The following is an 18,237-nucleotide window of genomic DNA, read 5'->3' as shown; positions in this document are numbered from 1 at the left end:
AGTGACAGCTCAGTGGATCGGGATTCGAACCGGCAACCTTCTGATTACGGGGCTGCTTCCTTAACCGCTAGGCCACTACTGCCCCTGTCTAAAGCCAGAAGGAAGCTCCATCCCTCAGAGTTGAAAACAGGTCAATTTAAAGTATTTTTATAGTCATACCTTACAAGATAGATATAAAAAAAATTGGAGAAGTGGAATGCTGAACTTGTTTACTTGGTACTGAGTACCAATTTTGGTGTTTATGGAATGTTGATTCCAGGCATAAAAGTTTGGGATATGAGAAAACACAAAACTTAAAAAAACATTTTTTTTTGCGCATTTATCTTAAGATGACACACGTGTACCAAGTTTGGGGCATGTAGTTTACATTGTCTTTGCACAGCAACGATAAAAAACACTTACACCATGTTTGAAATGTCAGCATTAAGTCATTGTATACGATAGTCCCTATGAGTGCTTCAAATGAAACGTCTTGACAATATCCTGTCTAAATGTCATGTAATTTTATATCTATATCAAGCTATATCAGAACATGATATGGAAAATTATAAGCTCACACTAATATTTGGTGATGTTTGCAGCATGTTGAAACATTTGCATGTTAGCATTCTAATGCTAGCATGATAATGTCAAAAATGCTAACAGGGCATGGTCACGCTGCATCACTTGAAAATTTGGTGATGCTTGGGACATGTCAGTTATTTTATTGAGAAGATGTTACCATTGTTGCTCTGTAAAAAAAAAAGGAGAAGTGGAGATCAGGGGGTTGAGTGGAAAGAGGTTAAATGTAGTTGAATATGTTAAGTTTGTTAAATAACAAAGGGAAAGAGGTGAAATGTTGAATTAGTTCAATTTGGTGAATTGTTGAAATATGTAATGAAATATGTAGTTGAAAGCATGAAAGTGTGATCATTGTTGCTCTGTAAAATGCATGGGTGTGAATGGGAAGATGAAAAGGAGGAGTGGAGGATAGGGGGATGAGTGGAAGGAGGTAAAATGTAATTGAATTGGTTACATTTGTTGAATAGGTAAAAAATATGGTTGTTTGAACGCTAAAAATGAGACCACTGTTGCACTGTAAAATGCATCGGGGTTAATGGGAGAATAAAGGGATATAAAGGAGGAGTGGAGTATAGGGGGTTGAGGGGAAAGTGGTTGAGTTCTTTAAATTTAGTAAATAGTTGAATTGTGTGGTGATTCAAAGGCTCAAAGTGTTGTCATTGTTGCTCTGTAAAGTGAATGGGAGGATGGGGAGAAAAGAGGAGAAGTGGAGGATAGGGAGACAAGGGAAAAGAGGTTAACTGGTTGAATTTGTTAAATTTAGCAAATAGTTGGAATGTGTGGTGGATATCTGAATATCTTTATTGTCATTGTAACAAGTACAACAACATTAAGTGCAGTAAATACTTTGCGAGAAAAAATTAATTAAAGGGTGAGGTAGAAAGGGTGCCCTGCTGGCAACAGGGTAGAAGCTGTTGTTTCGTCTGTCCTGGTTTTAATGCTCCTGTACCTCTTGCCTGATGGCAGTAGTTGGAACAGATCATGATCAGGATATGAGGAGTGCGCTATGTTATTTTGTGCTCTCTTGAGGCAGCGAGAACTATGCAGTTTGTTCAGTGAAAGTGAAGTGATTGTCATTGTGAAACACAGCACAGCATATGGTGCACACAACAAAATGTGTTCTCTGCTTTTAACCCGTCACTCTTAGTGAGCAGTGGGCAGCCATGAAAGGCACCTGGGGAGCAGTATGTGGGGACGGTGCATTACTCAGTGGCACCTTGGTGATTCGGGGACTTGAACTGGCAACCTTCTGATTACAGGTCTGTTTCCTTACACGCTAGGCAACCCCTTCAGAGAGGGTAGAGAACAGGCAATGATTTCCAAGGCAGTCTTCACAATCTGCATTGATTTCCTTCAACACCCCTTATTTCTCATCGATGAGTTCAAACTTCCACCAGCCAAATCATCTTGTCGTCTTCCCCATCTCCAATCTTTTTCCTTAAACAGCAACATCTCTCCCACATTCCACCAGGGAATGTCCTGGACCTGGTCTTTAATCATCCTTCTCCAACTTTCGACCTTTCTTCCACTCCAATTTACATGTCTGACCACCGTTTCCTGACCTTCACCCTCACTCTACATACAGGATCCACAACGATCCCCCATCCATCTTTCATTCGACACAACCTTCGCACTGTCTCACTTTCATTTGCATCTTCCTGCATTCTTTCACATCTCCCATTCTTCTCCTTACCACTAGAGACAGACACTAACTCTTTCCTAAATCACTTTCCCTTTCTATGGATCACCTCAATCCTCTATCTTCTAAACCCAAAATGACTCCCCTCCTGTGCACTGGCTCTCTGATACATTGTGCAGCAAGAGTACTTCGAACAGCGGAGAGAAAATCACAGCTTGACTCAGACCTACTGTATTACCAGAATCTTCAATGCTAATTTTCCACAAACCTTACCACTGCTAAAACTGCTTTCTACAAGGCAAAACTGGAAGCCTCTGCCCACAACCCTCAAAAACTCCACAACATATTCTTATCTCTACTCAAACCTCCAACTTCCCCTGTCCCATCTTCCCTAACTGCTGATGATTTTGCCAACTTCTTCACAGGTAAGACATTCTCCACTACAAATCCTACTATAATCTCTGAAGATTCGACAACTAAATCAGTTTTCTAAGATCAGATTATATCTACAGGCAATCCAACCACCTGTCCACAAGATTCAATCCCTTCCACAATGCTCCAAACCATCTCTCCTGACCTCATCTCTTTCATTTCTTATATCATAAACAGCTCAATCACATCTGGCCATGTACCATCTGCCTTTAAAACAGCCAGAGTTATTCTAATCCTAAAGAAACCTACAGATATTACCAAAAAAAAATTACCAAAGAGTTTCTCTTTAATTCAAAAATCCTTGAGCACAGCTCATCTGTCACAGAACATCTTCCTGGATCCTAACCAGTCTGGCTTCAGAACAGCTCATTCTACTGAGACTGCACTTTTGGCTGTTTCTGTGAAGCTACATGTGGCCACATTGGCAAAACTGTCATCTGTACTTATTCTCCTTGACCTCTCTGCAGCATTTGACACAGTTAACCACAAGACTCTCTTGTCTATCCTGAAGAGGCTTGGAATTCAGGGCTCAGCATGGCAGTGGTTTGCTTCGTACCTTGATGAGTGTTCTTACAAAGTGACTTGGAAAGGATCCACCTCTGTCTCATGTAGAATCTCCACTGGTGTCCCTCAAGGCTCAGTACTAGGTCCTCACCTTTTCTCCCTCTACATGAGATCACTTGGTGAGGTTATTTCCTCACATGGATTATCGTACCACTGCTAGGTTGACGACACACAACTCATCTTCTCTTTTCCTCCCTCAAATCTACATGCTGCTTCCAAAATCTCTGCATGTCTAACTGACATTGGATGGTAGCCCATCATCTCAAACTCAATCCCACCAAAACTGAATTAATATTTATTCCAGCAGATTTTACACCGCATCAGGATCTTGCTATTTACCTGGACAACTCACAGCTCTCTCATTCTACAACAGCCCACAACCTTGGAGTAACAATAGACAACCAACTCTCCTTCTTGACATCAGCAATCTTTCCCGCTCATGTAGATTCCTTCTCCACAATATCAGACAAATCCTTCCTCATCTGTCAGCACAGGCCACCCAGATACACCTAGATCAGTCCTTAGTAATCTTATAACTGGATTACTGTAACTCCCTTCTAGCTGGTCTACCTCTGGGACCATCCAACCTCTGAAGCTAATACAAAATGCAGCAGCACAACTGATGTTCAACCTTCCCAAATTCTCCCACACCACCCCTCTGCTACGTTCCCTCCACTGGCTCCCAGTAGCTGCACGCATCAGAATTAAAATTCTGATGCTGGCCTACAAAGACAAACATGGAGTATCCTACCTCACAGCCCTTATTATACCGTGCACTGCACCTCGTACTCTCAGAGCCTCCGGTTCTTCAGTCCCTCCATCTAAAAGGAAGACACTAATCTAGACTCTTCTCTGTCTTGGCCCCTTGGTGGTGGAATGAACTTTCCCTTGAGGTCACTGAGCACTTTCTAACGGCAGCTCAAGACCTTCCACTTTAGAGAATATTTAGATTAACTTGTAACCTTCATATTGTCTGACTTACTGTGTGTATAGAACCTACAACATAGTGAATAAAAAAATATTCATAGTTGGGGGTCCTAGTGAACCAGATTTGATCACTCATTGATAGAAACATTGAAGCTCTGAATGAGGGAGTCTGCCCAATGCCTTAAATGTAAATTACCAGAAATGAGCCCCACCACAGTGGTGTCGTCTGCAAGTTTGGTATTGCTGTTGTGGGCATATGTGTGCAGCATGAATAGCAGGGGGCTCAGCACACCGCCCTGAGGAGAGCTAGTGCTGATAGCTGAGGAGATCTGTCAGGTCTGTCAGGAAGTTCTTAATCCAGAGACAGGTGGATTATGGGAGTACCCAGATCTGACAATTTACACACCAATCTGTGAGGGAGGATGGTGTAAAAAGCAGAGCTAAAGTCTATAAAGAGGAGGCGTGCGTAGCTCCCCTAGTGCTCTAGGTGGGAGCTAACAGGGCATGGCCAAGATTAGTCACATTAAACTTGGTGATGTTTGGACCATTTTGAAAAACTAGCATGTTAGCATGGCAAGGCATGGCTCACATAGGCATATTCTACTTGTGTGGAGCAAACTGGTCAGTTGGGCTAATACATGTGTGTGAATGAGCAAGAGGGCAGCGGGATTGTCAGGTTACAGGGAGTACAGTTGGTGAAGTGGCAGGAGTTTAGAAACTTTGGTTCAACAGTCCTTAGCAATGGGAAGTGTGAAAGAGAGGTGAAAAAGAGTTCAGACAGGGTGGAATGAGTAGAGAAGAGTGGCAGGAGAAATTTGTGTCAAGCAGGCACCATCAAGAATGAAAGACAAGGTTTACAAGGGAGTAGTGTGACAAGCTGGAGAGCTGGAGGTGGCAGACTTAAAAATACTGAGACTTATGTTAGGGGAAACAAGGTTGTGAGAAAGTGAGATTGTGTTGATTTGTCCATGTACAGACGAGAGACACTAACTATATTGGAAGAAGGATGGAGATACTAGACAGGAGGGAAAGATTAAGGCCTAGAAGCAGGTTTATGAATGTGGTAAGAGAGGACATGCAGGTGGATGATGTGGAAGAGAAAGATGCAGAGGATAGGGGGGAAATGAGATTTCTGATTTGTTGTGGAGACCCAAAAGGGATCAGCTGAAATAAAAATGTAGAAGAAAAATTGGTTTCTTTTAGTGAATAAAATGATAATCTTTGCAAGAATGTCAGATTTTAAAAATATATTAGTTCTCTGTATTCATTGTGAAACCTCAATATTGGTTTTGACTTAATTTATTATGTATTTTGTGTACTGTAGGCATGCTGAGAGCATATGTAATGCATGTCATTGTATTTTTTTTTTTCAAGCAAATAAAGGCACAAGAATCAGCTCAGGCTGAAGCTGAAGAGAAGGAGGATATGGACATGGAAGGTGGAGGTAAACATGTTAAATGATTTAAGGTTTTAGAAATATTAGAAAGCTGTGACATGACCCATAACATAAGTAACAGTTTATAAACATACAATAAACATACAACTTTGCTATTCAAAATACTTATGACAGACATTAATTAAAAGCAATGGTCACATAAAGGATTACCTTTCCAAATTTCAATCAAATTCAAAATTTGTCACATACATAGTCATACACAGTACGAAATGCAGTGAAATGCTTTAGTGACTGCTACTGACCAAAGTATTGCAAATATTGCAAGTATACAATGAACCAATATGCAAATATTGCAAACATAACCAAATATTACACTTTTATGTCTTTAACATAAAACATAAAATATGTGTAACAGGTAGGATGAAGGTGGAGTCAAAGTATAAAGTGAAAAGTAAAAAACAAATTGTGCAAGAGTAAAAAGAGTAAAGATTTTGTGCAAATGTAAAGATTTTGTGGAAAAATAATTGGGGGGATTAAGTCCAGAGTGGTTTGAAGTGGAAGTGCTGGAGTGTATTGGAGTTCTATGAAGTGTTGTGATTGTTGAGAGCTGGAATAACATGCGGGAAGGAGCTCCTCCTCATTCTCTCTGTGTTGGACTTCAGGGAGCGGCAGCGCATTCCTGATCGCAGCAGAGAGTACAGTCCATTGTTGGGGTGGCTGAGGTCCTTCACTATCTTCCTGGCCCTGGTTCAGCACCGCTTGCTGTAGGTTGATTGAAGGTCAGGGAGCTTGGTACAGATGATACGTTCAGCTGATCGAACCACCCTCTGTAGGGATTGCCTATCCTGCACGGTGCTTTTGTCAATCCAGGTTGAGATGTTTCCCATCAGGACGCTCTCGATTGTGCAGGACTAGAAGTTCCTATGCACTTTGGAGGGCAGTCTAAAGTTTCTCAGGCGTCTGAAGTGTTACAGATGCTGACGGGCCTTTTTCACCCCGGTGTTGATGTGACAGGACCATGACAGGTCTTGCATGATGTGAACACTGAGGTATCGGAAGCTGTCCACTCTCTCCACTGGGCTCCTGTTGATGACAGGGGTCTGGTAGTTCCTGCTTGGTACTAAAGTCCACTATTAACTCATTTGTCTTACTGACGTTCAGGTAGAGATTGTTTCTTCTGGCATCAGTTCTCCAGATTTCCATTCTCCAGGTAGGCCGTCTCGTCGTTGTCAGAAATCAGGTCCACCACGACAGTGTTGTCAGCAAACTTGATGATGGTGGTGGAGTTTGTAGTGGCTGCACAGTCGTGGGTCTGCAGACAGCACAGCACGTGTCTCAAAACACAGCCCTGGGGGGCTCAAGTGCTGAGAATAGTGTCCGCCCATCCTTACTGCCTGTGGTCTCCCAGTTAGGAAGTTGGAGATCCACTGACAGAGAGATGAGCTGAGTCCCAGGTGCTCCAGCTTGGTGGTGAGTGTGGAAGGGATTATTGTGTTAAATGCTGATCTATAGTCAATGAAAAGCATAATCCTCAAAATAACATAATTTCCCTTCCGAGTGTCCAGGTGGCTGAGTGCTGTGTGGAGGAGATGACAGATGGCGTCATATGTACATAGATTGGGACAGTATGCAAACTGTAGTGGGCCGAGTATGTCCGATAATAAATAAATGATGAAGTCTCTGACCAGCCGTTCAAAGATCTTCATCACTACTGAGGTTAAGGCTACAGGGCAATAGTCATTGATGGAGGCAGGATGGGGTTTCTTCGGGACCGAAACAATGATGGATTCCTTGAAGCATGTGGGGATCACCGACTGAGATAGAGAGAGGTTGAATATCTCTGTAAACACAGATGCTAGATGGTCTCCGCAGGCTTTGAGGATTCTCCCCAAGATGCCGTCTGGTCCTGCTGTTTTCCTGGTGTTCACTCTCCTGAAGGCTCTCCTCACGTCATGCTCGGTGATGATGAACGCGTTCTCAGTGCTGGCAGTGTCTTCTTGTCTGCAGCTGTTGGAGCCGCTAGCCTTAGCATTGCAAGCATCTTTAGCTGCAGCTCGTCTGCCAGAGACACGTCCATGTTGTTATCCGTGACCATTCTTAGTCCCTGCCACAGGCTCCTAGAGTCACTCTGTTCAAGGTGTGACTCCAGTTTCTTTCCGTAGCGCTGCTTCACCTCCTTCACCACTTTCCTGACATGGTACGTCGCAGACTTGTATGGTCCTATGTCCCCGGAAGCAAGGCCCGCGTAATAGTTTGCGGTGCGAGAATTCAGAGCATCGCGGATGGTTTTATCCACCCACGGCTTCTGATTGGGAAACGTTCTGATGATCGTTTTGACACAGGATTCCCTGTTTTGTGCCCCTGGCACAGGGCAATTAGATAAAACTGTAAACTGTACTATCTGACACACAGCAAGAATAATATACTAGAAACCAAAATTTGTGAACCAATTTTAATTTGTCTGTCTGGGTGTTTTAAATTTTTCCAACATTGTGCGTGATTTGTAATTTGCAATTCGCAACCTATATGTCAAAATGTTCATCAGGGTCAGTCAAAAGGCTGGGAATATGAAAATCAAGAACTTTAAAAGACTGATAACTTTCTAGTGTCATTGAATATTATTTTATTTATTTGTGAGTGTGTATTGTAAATGTCAAGAAAATATTATTATGACGACGACATTTAGTGTGGGTCCTCTTAGTTTCACTGTCAAGTGGTAAGCACAATTGGAGTGAAAACTAACAGCATGGTCATGACCTTTTCTTATTTAGATAGAATAAGTTGAATAAGTTGGGACACAGTTCTAAAATGAAAAATTTTATCATTTGTGGGCCCATATGTTGTCTAATATGTTGAGTATTTTTGAGATTTGCACTTACATGAATAATTTAAAAAGAGGCATAAATTGATTTAACTACTGATTGCAAGTCACTCTGGACAAGTGCTCACCTAAATACAGTAAGTGTTTAGTAAACAAATATAATACTACCTTTCTTTAGGTAATTATGCAGAAGTACTATGTTCCCAACCTATGTTCATATATCAAACCAGATGACTGTACTTTGAAAGGAAAGAAGAAGGGAAAAGGAAAAAAGAAGACAACTACTCCTGCTGAGGGTCCACCAGAGAAGAAAAAAAAAATTGATGAGTTAATGGTAATATTTTTCTCATGGTTTTTGCATGTGTGGCTGATCTGAAAGTGAAAGTGAAGTGATTGTTATTGTGATACTCTGCAGCACAGTACACGGTGCACACAATGACAGGCATGTTTTAATTTCAATTTGTTTCTTTTTATTATCAGTTTTCCACAAAATTTTATGTTCATTCACGGGTCTTCATTTATTAACATGAGCATATATTTGGGTGTAAATTAGATAAATTAGGTGGCTTTAACACCCTAAAACCAGCTACATTTTCATGGCCATGCCCCAAAATTTTGTAACATGAATGAATGAAAAAGAAGATGTTAATGTATTCAGGCAGAAAGGAATAAAGTTCTGCTTAAAAATGGCAGCTTAAAAACTGAATAAAAGAGGGCTATAAATGTCGTGTATGAAAGCAGATCACCACACTGTAAGTCACCAAACTCTAACTGAGTTATGAATATGCAGCTCAATGCAGCGCTCCACCATGGCTTGTGCATGATGTTGTATTACCTCTACCATCTGACAATAGCACCAGATCTGAGATGACTGAATATGATGACTGTTATTGCTCTTATTTAAGTCAGTCTCTTACATTGTTTAACCTATGATAATTTTGTTTATTTTGGCTGTGTAATTTTTTTGTAACTTTTTTTTTTACTGCTGTACGCAATTACACATGAAGTTCTTGTGAGTGAAATATAATGACAAAATAGGTAAAAATAATGATAGCCATAGGAACGTGTCATGTCTACGGGCTGACGGGGGAAGAATGCGCTGGCGAAGGACATTTTGTAACTAGAAGGGATTTATTAAGGATAATATAAATCAGCATGATGCCCAAAATAGACAAAGCAAAACACAAAAGGAACTAAAACTAACCCGCAGGTGTGTGGTGATTGCCAGGAACTGAAAAATTTAAGGTAAGGTTCAAGGTCCACATCAGTGCAGCAGCATCGGTCTTCTGCCAAAAAGTTCCTTATAACAGGGTCCTAACCATGGACACCAAATCAGCAGCACCTGTCCATGATTAGAGCCCTACGGTCCGGCTGAGTGGTGCAGACTGTGGCCCCAGCTGCACCTAGCTGTGACAAAATGTGTATAATAATTAATGACTTGGCCTATAATCTGTCAACTAGAAAAGTTGATAAAAAGTAATTAATCATATATAACCAATAGCAAACCTGAAACCCTGGTTAACTGCTGCTTAACATAATATAGTATAGTGTATGGATATACTTTACTCAAGGGTACCTCAGTGGCATGTTGGTGGTTCAGGATTTGAACGTGCAACCTTTAAATTGTGGATCCACTTACTTAGCTGCTAGGCCAAACTGGCCCAAATGTTAAAACCTATGTTGTATCACACAGGTGTATCACAAAGAGCTGGAAAATGAATTTGACTGCTTTGAAGACTGGCTTCACACGTTTAACCTGTACAGAGGAAAGAGTGGTGATAATGACGATCAGAATGTGGCAGATGACGACAGACTCATTGGAAAATTCAAAGTGAGTGAAATAGGTTTTGATCAGACCATTATGCTGAGCTTATTCTCTAAAAGCATATCCTAAACATTGAATTCATTTTGTGTGTTGCAGGGATCTTTGTGTATGTACAAAGTGTCAGATGACATGAACAGAGAAATGGGCATTGACCCCAACATGGGAATGTTTCAAAACATTCCCCATAATGACCCAATTAATGTATTAGTTCGTGTGTACATTGTCAGGGTAGGTAAAATATGTGAACAGAGCCATATTGGGTACAACATTTTTTTTTACTAAATTAAAAAACATTTTTAAATTTAAAAATACAGGCAACAGAGCTACATCCTGCTGATATCAATGGAAAGGCTGACCCATATATTGCTATCAAGTTGGGAAAATCAGAAGTTAAAGACAAAGAGAACTACATTTCCAAACAGTTGAATCCTATTTTTGGAAAGTAAGGACAACTAAGTCTTAAGTGAAATAGGTGGTTAGAACTGGTGTTTAGTCCTGAACCAACTTTTCTTTTAGATCCTTTGATATAGAGGCCACATTCCCAATGGATTCCACACTCACAGTTTCCATCTACGATTGGGATTTGGTTGGGACTGATGATCTCATTGGGGAGACAAAAATTGACCTTGAGAATCGCTATTATAGCAAGCACAGGCCAACTTGTGGAATTACTTCAACTTATGCTATGTAAGATATTGCATATCACAGTCTGAGAACACATGGGACATTGGAACTACTTTGAACTTCAGTGCTTGATCAAAATGTTTTTTTTACAGCCATGGATATAATGCATGGAGAGACCCTATGAAACCCACACAAATCCTCAGCAAACTGTGTAAAGATGGCAAACTCGATGGACCACACTATGGCCCAGGAGGTAGAGTGAAAGTGTCTAACCGTGTTTACTTTGGACCAACAGAAATTGAGGATGAAAATGGTAAATTTATTATTTTTTTAATAATGCAAGCACATTGTGTAATGAAATAGCATGGGGATGTAATATATCAGAAATAACAGAATTGTGTTAAACCTAAATGGTACAGAATGTTATGAACTGTACGATTATGATTTCTTATTTAGTTAAGCCATCTGAGAGGTGCTTGCACCCTCATTTCAATGTTATATTCTTAATTTTTCTATGGTGACAGGTATCAGAAATTATGTCTACCTAAGTTAAAGTTAAAATGTCAGAATAAGAAGTCAAGATGTTTGACATCTAGTATGGCATGGATGAGTGTTTGATGGCAGGAGATTTTGGGGTCCTGAAAAACAGTGAAATTAATTCTGAATCCTTCAGTATGCTATGCTCCCATGCTTATGAGAAAAGTCTGGTAAACAAAGTTGCTGCTATTAGGCCCAGAAAGCATAACACTACTGAAACAGCACTCTTTATGTGTCTAATTATTTATCAGCACCCTTTATGTGTCTAATGATTTAATAAATGGCCACAAATGGTGGTTAATGGAATGTGTTAGTAAGGATCTATTCTTATCTGTTCGTTATACATGCTTCCTTTTGGTGAAATGAGTATGATAGAGGTTCATAAACAGCTGACATTTTAATTAGGTTCTCTTGGCCATAAGGGGGTGTCCACCAACAGGGAACCATGGATTGATGTCGTGCTGTATTTGTCCAGATAGAACAAATCATGATGATCCATTAAATTTGTACTAAAAATATCAAATTCAAATTCTATTCTATGTACATATTGAATTCACCTTAATGATGTATATTTTCCCTCTTGGCTGAAATAACCTCATGAAACTATTTATCAATTTCTGACATCAACTGGCAGAAGGTGTTCCTTATTCTTGAATGCAGAATTGTGTGATGGTTGAAAAGTGTCTTGTATCCACAGCCTGTTTGAAATCCACAGGGCTACTACTGGGCTACAACTATTGGGTGGTAGTAGGCTAGTGGGTAAAGCACTCTGCTATGAACTAGAAGACCCAGGTTCAAATCCCACTTCCTACCATTGTGTCCCTGAACAAGCACTTAACCCCAAGATGCCCCAGGGTGACTGTCCCTTTAACTACTGATTATAAGTCGCTCTGGTTAAGGGCATCTGATAAATGCTGTAAATGTAAATCCCCACTAATTCTAATAGCTGGGATTGTAAGTAGTGATGAAGTTCAGGGTGTTGTAACTTTTTCCTAAATGAGCAGTGTGATTTCTTTTGTTAAATAAGTGTTACAGACATCAGGCAGCTGACGTTTTAGCTTACATATGTTTGTTGACTTCTTTTGCAGGTCTGAAAAAGCAGACTAATGAACACTTGGCCTTAATGGTACTGAAGCACTGGGAAGACATGCCAAGGGTGGGCTGCAAACTTGTCCCTGAGCATGTTGAGACTAGGTCACTGAACAATCCAGACAAACCAGGCATTGAGCAGGTCCATTAACTTATTCACATTCCTTCTGTTTCCTTAATTTATGTTACGTTCCATCTTTTTATGTATCTTTTTATGTAATTTTTTTAGGGACGTATTGAATTGTGGGTGGATATGTTCCCGAAGGACATGTCAGCACCTGGTCCTGCAATTGACATTTCCCCACGGAAACCAAAGAAGTAATGTATAAAAGACTCCAAAGAATAGCTCTACTGATCAAATATTATAAACTAGTCAAATTGTATGCAACTTGGTTCTTTTAAGACAAGGGGTGGGCAACCTGTCTAGTATTAAGAAAAAAAAAACTCACTCTATTGTAAAAATTCACTCAACAAATTTTTGGTTAATGGCATCACTGTGCACAACCCTTACGATTCTAATTCTAACTAATTTTGTAACTAAGGCCATTTTTTAAATGGGCATACCCAAAATTAAATAGAATATCTTCGCAAATACGGGACTATATTCAAATTAAATATTAATAATTTTTTTTATTCTAAAAAAACACACAAATTTCTTCAGAGTGTAGGAATCAGCATATACAGTAAACAGTATACTATATCCAGCACCTCCTTTGGCGTAAAAAGTCTCTTCATAGTTCGGTCTCTTACCAGAATCTACAGAAACAGCAACATCTGTGAAATGTGCATTTTACTTGTAATCCTGCACTTGTAATTTTTGTTTTGTTTAGGCAGTTTTGGTTTTTGTGTAAGACAATATGCAATATGTATGAATTGGTGTATTAGTGGGTGTTAAAATTTTACACGCTGTGCTGCCACCAGGGACAGGGGCCTTAGCTTTGAAGTTAACAAACTGAAAAGTAAGTCTACAGTTATCACATGCTATTTTGGTTTCAAATATACTACCAATAACAAGCAATGTTCACAGTGAAAACACAACTGGCAGTCAAATAGCATCCACCATTTTTTCCAGCAAACTGCTTTCCTCACAGTGTCAATGCATCATAGTGCACAAAGGTCAAAGTTAAACTCAATTCAAAAGCTTGTGGAGTGCCACCTTGCAGGGCACGGCGCAAATATTGCTCTTCAGGCGAGCATGCAATAGAAGCACAACAGTATGCTAGCTGCATTCAGTTTTAAACCGTCCTTAATATTGACAGCCCACAGAGCAAACAAAGAGTCATATTCATATAATATGAATAAGTAATAGTTCCAGGTGTTGTCAGGAAGCTCAGCTCTCGTCTGCGTTCAGGACTCGTCTGTCCTGCTTTGTGCTATTCCCAAACCAGCTGCAGATGTTTATTTTCAGGATGCTCTCAATAGTGCAGGTGTTTAAGTCCTCAAGCATCCTCTGAGGCAAATAAAAATTTGTGAAACATCTCAGGAAGAAGATGTCCGATGGGCCTTCTTTACCAGCATGTTAGTGTGACAGGTCCATGAGAGGTTCTTTGTGATGTGTCCCATCAATGTAGAGGAGCAGCTAGCTCTTCTGCCTTATGCTAACATCCACAACCAGGTCCTTCATTTTCCCTCCCCTGTTGTGAATGACGTTTACTTTTTATGTAGTGAGTCTATGTGCTTATGCTCCTGAAGTGTTTTTTTTTTCGGTTCTTACAATGTACTCCCCATTGGAGTACAATCTGGGGGTTGTTTTTTTTATTCTTCTCCTCTATCTTAATGTAACCTATGCCTGCTTTTCTGGTCTTATCCCCTATATTCCTGACCTGTATATATATATATATATATATATATGCGCTCGGGTCGATGGCCAGACTTTTTAGTAGTTCTTTTGACATGGTATATTGCAAGAGCAATATTTCACTTTGAAACTTTGGGTTATTATCAATCAATCAATCAATCAATCAATTCAAGTAAACCTTCTCTATGTTGTCAGAGATCAGGCCCACCACAACAGTATCGCCCACAAACCTGATGGAGGTGGAATCTGACATGACTACACTATCATATGTGTACAGCGAGTACAGCAGGGGTCTTACAACACAGCCCTGAGGAGTTCTAGTGCTGAGGGAAATAGAGGGAGAGACATTTTTCACCATACTCACTGACTGTGGTCTGTCAGTGAGAAAGTTGATGAAAGTTGATGACGGGAAGTGAAGATGTGATGAAGTCTCCAACCAGTCACTCAAAGCACTTCATCCTAGCTGATCTCACTACTACTAACCAGTAATCAACCAGGCAAGCAGACTGTTGCTTCTTAGGCACAAAGACATTGATGGACTGAATGAAGAATATAGGAATCATTGCCTGTGCCAGGGTTGTCTCCCAAAAGCCAGCTCTGCTTTCTTTCTGGCTAATTTCTTTAGCCAGAATCAACAACTGGTGGAACTGAGGAATGATTGGGTAGCACCTTATTGTATGTAGTAGCCCTTATTATACATCGCACTGCACCTTGCACTCTCCAACCCTGTAGTACTGCTTGCCTGGTCCCTCCACCGCTGAAGGTATGAGAAAGACACTCATCTAGACTCTTTTCTGTCTTGGCCTTTAGGTGGTGAAATTAACTGCCCCTCGAGGTCAGAACAGCACAGTCACTAAGTATTTTCAAACAACAGCTTAAGACCTTCCTCTTTAGAGAATACTTAGAATAATTTATACATTTCTTATAATCTGACTACAACAGAGTGAATAAAATTATTGTATTCATAGTCCTAGTGAACCATAACTGATTATTTCATTGATGTTAACCTGAAAGCATGTTGTAAGTCGCTCTGGAAAAGGGCATCTGCCAAATGCCGTAAAAATGTATAGTAACCTAGTGCGTAACACACTCACATATGAATAGTATATTAGTAGAAAGTAAATAAACACACCGGTGCTCACAATGAGTAACCAGAACAGATAACTGACAGGGACTAGAGACCAGAGGCAGGTACTTAAAGTACATCCTGAAAGTATTCATATATATCATATTTTGTTATGTTAAAATCTTATCCCAAAAATTAATACATTCTTTTTTTCCTTTTGGAATTCTACACTCAACAACCCATAATAACAATGTTAAAAAAATGTACTTGAGGTTTTGGCAAATTTATTAAAAATACAACTACTGAGAAAGCATATGTACATAAGTATTCACTTATGTGAGCATCCTGTTTGCCCTGATCATCCTTGAGATGTTTCTGCGACTTAAATGTCCACCTGTGGATAAAAAACAGTTGATTAGGCATGATTTGGAAAGCACACGTAAGGTTATATAAGGTTCTACAGTTGACAGTTCATGTCAGAGCACAAAACTATGCATGAAGTCAAAGGAATTCTCTGTAGACTTCTGAGACAGGATTGTCTTGAGGCACAAATCTGGGGAAGGTTACAGAACAAATTGTGCTGCTTTGAAGGTCCCAATGACATCAGTGGCCTCCATCATCTGTATGTGCAAGAGTGTAGAACCACCAGGACTCATTCTAGAGCTGGCCATCCACCTAAACTGAGTGATCAGGGAAGAAGGGTCTTAGTCAGGGACCAAGGACCAAGGACCCAATGGACACTATGTCAGAGCTCATTAGGTTCTCTGTGGACAGAGGAGAAACTTGATCTAGAAAGACAAAAGTCTAGAATGGTCAAAGAAGGACAAATGTAAAAGGCACATGGCAGCCCATCTGGAGTTTTCCAAAAGGCACCTGAAGAACTCTTAGACCATAAGAAACAAAATTCTATCGTCTGATGAGACAAAGATTGAACTCTTTGGTGTGGATGCCAGGCAGTGGTGGAACGTAACAAAGTATTTGTACTTCGTTACTGTACTTAAGTACATTTTTACGTATCTGTACTTTACTTAAGTAAAAATAATAATGCATACTTTATATTTTACTCCATTACATTTTGCGGCAATTATCTGTACTGTCTACTCCACTACATTTCTACAATTTATGCCGTTACTCGTTACATTTTATGAACATAATTTCCTCAAAATCTTGCATTTTTGGCAAACATTTCCTACCAATCAGGCTTTATTAGCTCCAATGATGGCAGAGCACGTGTCAGTTCGCAGTACGAGCTGGTAGACGAGACATTCAACATGGACCCAGAGCTGCATCAACTGAGCTCTGAATCACAAAGAAATCCTTGGCCGGATTTAAGAAATTGTCACGTGGGGGCTGGACATGGCGATGAAGGAGGACGCATATGCACGACTTAACACGACCGGTGTTTAATACAAACTGCTCACGACAATGGAACATTAACACGCAGTGACCTGACGGGCGAACAGACACGAACATGATAGCTTTATACAATTATATAAATATCCAGCAGGTGAACACGATCAGGGAACATTACACAAGACGAACATGAAACTCCGGTCCGAACTCCGGATCCGGAGTCACCCCTGCCGGTCCGGTTCATGACAGAAATGTATTTGAGTACAAAGGAGCAAAGAATGAGTCCTTGCGATTTCTTTTCATCCCATGCCTGCCTCAACATAAAGAATTGTTGGCATTTAAAAACTCCACTTCAAATTTGAAAAAAACATATAGAGGTAAGCTATGCTATGGCATGCTATGCTTTTGGGTATGTTATGACATGTTATGATACTATTATCTAGCGAAATGTATGTTGGCATACAGAAATAGTATTATTAGTATTAGTATTATTAGTATTAGTATTAATAGTGTTATTTTTAACACGGTGGTAGGATAAAACTGGTTTATTAGCTCAGAGAAGATAGCTTAATGTCTTTGTTAGCATAATGTCCAGCTCAGTGTTGTGTCAGTTCACACTGAAAAAGAAATAGTTCACGTTCATAGTGAATTTTTTTAAATTTTGAACCAAGTTCACAGCTCCAAAAATGTTTTCTTTTTTAACATTTTCAATACAACGTCCTTCTATCTGAACCTCCTTCAGTCTTCTCCTTCTATCTGACATACCTAGTAGATAACTTGCCATCCACATAATTCTAAGGTACACACAGTATTGCAGAGTGCACACACAATAAGCACACCAAACTTTCCAATACACATATACTGTATAATTGCTTGTAATTATTACGAGCAATGACATCAGTACAGGCATAAGTCAGTATATGTACTATGCTTTTACAAAATGGCACACCCCAGATGTTGAGACAAACCATTGTGTGAGTACTTTTACTTTACTTACTAATACTTTTAAAGTAAATTTAAAAGTAAGTACTTAGGACTTTTACTTAAGTAAGATTGTTGATGTACCACTTATACTTTTACTTGAGTACATATTTTGCATGTTACATGTACTTTTACTTAAGTACTAAGCTTCAGTACTTCCTCCACCACTGATGCCAGGCATCACATTTCGTGGAAACCAGGCACCTCTCATCACCAGGCCAACACCATCTGTACAGTGAAGCATGGTTGTGGCAGCATCATGCTGTGGAGATGTTTCTGAGCTGCATGAATTGGGATATTAGTCAAAATAGAGGGAAAGATGACTGCAGCAATGTACAGGGGATGAAACAGTGGATGAAACACTGTGGCAAGGGTTCATCTTTTAGCAGGATCACGACCCTAAGCACACAGCCAAGATATCAAAGGAGTGGCTTCAGGACAACTCTGTGAATGTCCTTGAGTGGCCCAACCTAGCCCAAACTTGAATCCAATTGAACATCTCTGCACTGATTCTTCCCATCTAACCTGGTTAAGCTTGAGACGTGCTGCAAAAACGGAGTGGCCGAAACTGGCAAAGGATAAGTGTGCCAAGCCTGTGGCATAATATTCAAAAAGACTTTGCAA

General features: G+C 40.1%; 1 protein-coding gene across 3 annotated transcripts in view; it reads left to right on the top strand.

Moving 5' to 3' along the window:
- The window catches only part of LOC114784829 (otoferlin-like), a 101,290-nt gene that overhangs the window by 66,302 nt on the left and 16,751 nt on the right, over nt 1-18,237 (top strand). For 2 of the 3 annotated variants that reach the window (XM_028970560.1, XM_028970571.1), the window contains exons 29-37: nt 5,498-5,567; nt 8,571-8,674; nt 10,034-10,171; nt 10,262-10,393; nt 10,480-10,607; nt 10,682-10,852; nt 10,942-11,102; nt 12,415-12,557; nt 12,645-12,733. In XM_028970560.1, the coding sequence (XP_028826393.1) occupies nt 5,498-5,567; nt 8,571-8,674; nt 10,034-10,171; nt 10,262-10,393; nt 10,480-10,607; nt 10,682-10,852; nt 10,942-11,102; nt 12,415-12,557; nt 12,645-12,733 (1,136 nt within the window). The remainder of the gene's footprint in view (nt 1-5,497; nt 5,568-8,570; nt 8,675-10,033; nt 10,172-10,261; nt 10,394-10,479; nt 10,608-10,681; nt 10,853-10,941; nt 11,103-12,414; nt 12,558-12,644; nt 12,734-18,237) is intronic. The other variant, XM_028970582.1, reaches the window with a different exon arrangement.

Source organism: Denticeps clupeoides, chromosome 1 (assembly GCF_900700375.1).
Source record: "Denticeps clupeoides chromosome 1, fDenClu1.1, whole genome shotgun sequence".
Lineage (NCBI taxonomy): Eukaryota > Metazoa > Chordata > Actinopteri > Clupeiformes > Denticipitidae > Denticeps > Denticeps clupeoides.
This window is presented reverse-complemented; position numbering and strand designations above follow the sequence as displayed.